General features: G+C 54.1%; 1 protein-coding gene across 1 annotated transcript in view; it reads right to left on the minus strand.

The window, feature by feature from the left end:
- The window catches only part of MDGA2 (MAM domain containing glycosylphosphatidylinositol anchor 2), a 306,141-nt gene extending 303,978 nt beyond the window's left edge, over positions 1-2,163 (minus strand). Inside the window, exons 1-2 of the mRNA XM_017825436.1 lie at positions 2,126-2,163; positions 1,704-1,816 (exon numbers count right to left, since the gene is read on the minus strand). Of these exons, the coding sequence (XP_017680925.1) occupies positions 1,704-1,816; positions 2,126-2,163 (151 nt within the window). The remainder of the gene's footprint in view (positions 1-1,703; positions 1,817-2,125) is intronic.
- Between the last annotated feature and the right edge of the window lie 1,140 nt (positions 2,164-3,303).

The raw sequence follows: 3,303 nt of genomic DNA on the forward strand, positions 1-3,303 counted from the left end.
CCCCCCTGTGCCCCAGAGGATCATCCAAACCCTCCTGGAGCTCTGGCAGCCTTGGGGCCGTGCCCACTGCCCTGGGGAGCCTGGGCAGTGCCAACCACTGACGTTTCCCTGAGATCCAACCTGATGTGAGCCTGTAAGGAAGTTCAAGGCAACTCCTCAGTCCTTCAACCTTCCATGGAAGCGAGGAGCCCTCCTGGAAGGAGGTACCTCCTGGCCACTCTTCTCCCAGGCTGCTTCCAAAATCTTGGAAGAAAGTCCTCCTTCCAGAAAAGCTTCAAACTGTGTCTGAGAAGCAGCAAAGTGCCTGCTCTCCATTCCCAGCTATATTTAGTGAGGACATTATTTATGGAGATGGCAGGAAATAATTCATCTGGATCCAGACAGAACTCGAAATTGGAAAGAGGGGCTATAAAAAGAGAAAGCGAAAAAAAAAAAACCTGAAGGGGTGGGATGGTGGGGACTGGGTCAGACCCGGGTCATGGGGACCAAGAGAGCTGCCTTCCCTCACACAGCTGCTCTCAGAATCCCCTTTTTACCACAAAAAAGGTCATTCCTTGTATAAAAAACGTGGTTGAAGTAATAAATTATGTCCCTGAGTCCATCCAAGGGACAGTGGCAGGATCCTGGTGCTGGCAGAGGGAGGAGAGCACTGGGTCAGACTCAGCCATGGGGACCAAGAGAGCTGCCTTCCCTCACACAGCTGCTCTCAAAATCCCCTTTCTCCAAAAAGAAAGTCCTTCCAGGTACAAAAAAACATAATTTAAGGAACAACTTGTGTCCCTGAGTTCATCCAAGGGAGAGTGGTAGGATCCTGGTGCTGGCAAAGGGAGGAAAGCACTGGCTCAGATTGGGTCATGGGGACCAAGAGAGCTGCCTTCCCTCACACAGCTGCTCTCAAAATCCCCTTTTAACCACAAAAAAGTCATTCCATATATGAAAAACATGGTTGAAGCAATAAATTATGTTCCTGAGTCCATCCAAGGGAGAGTGGCAGGATCCTGGTGCTGGCAGGGGGAGGAAAACAACATCCTCCCTGCTGAAACCTTCATCCTGCTGGGTGTGTCTTCCCATCCAAAAGGGATTTTTCCACTGGAGGGAGAGGATAGGAAGCAAAAGAGCTCATTCCTGACAAGAATACACATATAAATACATGGATATGTAGGCTGGAAGGGATCAGCTCATCCCTTCACTGAAGGGGATCCCAGGAAATATTTGAGGAACATGGAAAACAGAAGTGAATTTTAATAATTTCCCTTTCCTTCCTCCCCAGCAGTTCATCAGGCTGATTCTAATTAAACTGCAGTTGGCTCTTCTGGGCCCACAGAGCCTTTAATTCAGGAGTTTAAGGGCTTGTTCCTCACCACCAGATTCCCTCCAAATCTGCCTCTCATGGACTCAAAGGCAACGTTTGGAGCAGAAGATGCATCAGGGTGAGATGTGCTGCTCCAGCAGAGCCAGGGAGGCAGCTCACTGCACGCCAGGAGCATTCCTGGAGCTGTCCAACACATCCCAGGATGCACCAAAGCTCATGGAAGTCTCCGGGTTAAATCCCATCATCTCCTCCACGTTTACTGAGCACCGGTAGGATTTAGGTCGAGATTTGCACCCTAAACCCCAAACCATCACCCCAGGGCACACCCAGCCCTAAAAATACACGGACCAGCAGCTACCAGAGCCTCTCTTCTGGGATTCCAGCCCCTTACCTATGGCACAACCAGAATTTCGGGAGCAGAGTCCATCCCAATCCACAAAAACCACAGAGGACGTTTCCCAGCTCCTCACGCTCCCAGGTTTGGCTTCTCCAGCCGAAGTTCCTCTGAAATCCCAGCGTAAACATCCCCGGAATGGGAGAGGGAGGAGGGGATCCCTCTGCAGGGCTCAGCGAAGAGTTAAAAATCCCGAGGATCCCTTGGCTCCCGCGGGAGCTCCTGGAGCGGGGCGGGCGGTGGTGGAGCTCTCCCGGCTCCGCATAATTCCTCCCCTGTTCCCAAGGGCTGCCGCGCTTCCCTGGCACAATGTCCGGGATTGTGTGGGGGTTAAACCGGCCCGCACAACGCCTGCATTCACAGCCAGCGAGCTCCATGGAAATCACATCCATGGAAATGATTCCTCTCCACGAAAACACCCTCCCAAGCCCCGCGCGTTGGGGGGCTGGCCATCCATTCCTGGGGATACAGAGGCTTCCCCGGCCGGGCTAAAAACCTTTCTAAAGGTGGAAAAAAAAGCTCTTCCTCGGAGGGGTTTCATTTTTCCAGGCCTTTTTTTTCATCCTTCCAAGCCACTCGTTCTGCCGGGGCAGCGCCAGGGGAAGGGCAGGGCAGAGCAGACGCTCCCAGCTCCAAAGCCAGCGATCCTTAATCCTCCCCCTCCCCACGAGCTGAGAGCCACCAAATAATCACCGGCCTTCCAAAGAGGCAGCCGGGGGCGGTGGAAGATCCTTCCCGACGCGTCCTGCCCCTGCTCCACCTCCCCAGGTTTTATCGGCCCCCAGTCCAGCCGGGAAGGGGCAGCTCCAGGCTTTGGGTTTCCCGATTCCAACCCGTTCCCTGATTAAACCTCCGACCGCGGTAAATATTAAGGCTGTTAGATAACGTTTGGGAGCTTGGCACGGGGAAGCAGGACGATCTCTGTGGCGTTTAACACGTCCAATCCTTCACTTCCAGGTTTTTTTGAGCCGGCAAAGGGAAGCCTCGTTGTTCCCGTGGCCTTGGAGGCTTCTCCCGACGCTTCCCACTCCCCCGGCCTTGCTGCAGAGCCCTCTGAGAACTGTCACTGCTCATTACATTGGTGATTTCTGGAGGTATTTATGGCCATCCCAAGGTTCTCCACAGCTGCAGGGGGGATGTCCAGCACTTTCTACTCCAGGAGTTGGCCTAAAACACGGCGTGGGGGTGCACAGAGGGATGAACCGTCACACCTTGTGACATACCTGCTGTTCCCAGACATGCAAAACTCCTCCTCTGTAGCTGCCCTGCTTCATTCCAGCTGAAATCGTGGGAAAAGGACTAAAAGCTCTGCAAGGAGTGAGCAAAACATGCCCCAGTGGCCCCAGTGTCACCGGGTGCTGGGTCACACACTCCGCCACGGCAGCAACATCTCACCCAGCGGGTACCACAAGTCACTGTGGTGACTTGGAAACAGCTTCCCGGAGTCACAAAGTGTTGGATCTGCCCCTGGAGCGATCATTCCCCAGGATTCCCACACCAGCAGAGCGCTGGCAGGGTCTCCCTGCTCCCAGCCATCCCTCCAGCCCCCACCCCGGAGCTGGAAGCACTCAGGCTCTTCAGGCTCATATCCAGGCAT

This window comes from Lepidothrix coronata, unplaced genomic scaffold (genome assembly GCF_001604755.1).
Source record: "Lepidothrix coronata isolate B3197 unplaced genomic scaffold, Lepidothrix_coronata-1.0 Scaffold119, whole genome shotgun sequence".
In the NCBI taxonomy this organism is placed as follows: domain Eukaryota; kingdom Metazoa; phylum Chordata; class Aves; order Passeriformes; family Pipridae; genus Lepidothrix; species Lepidothrix coronata.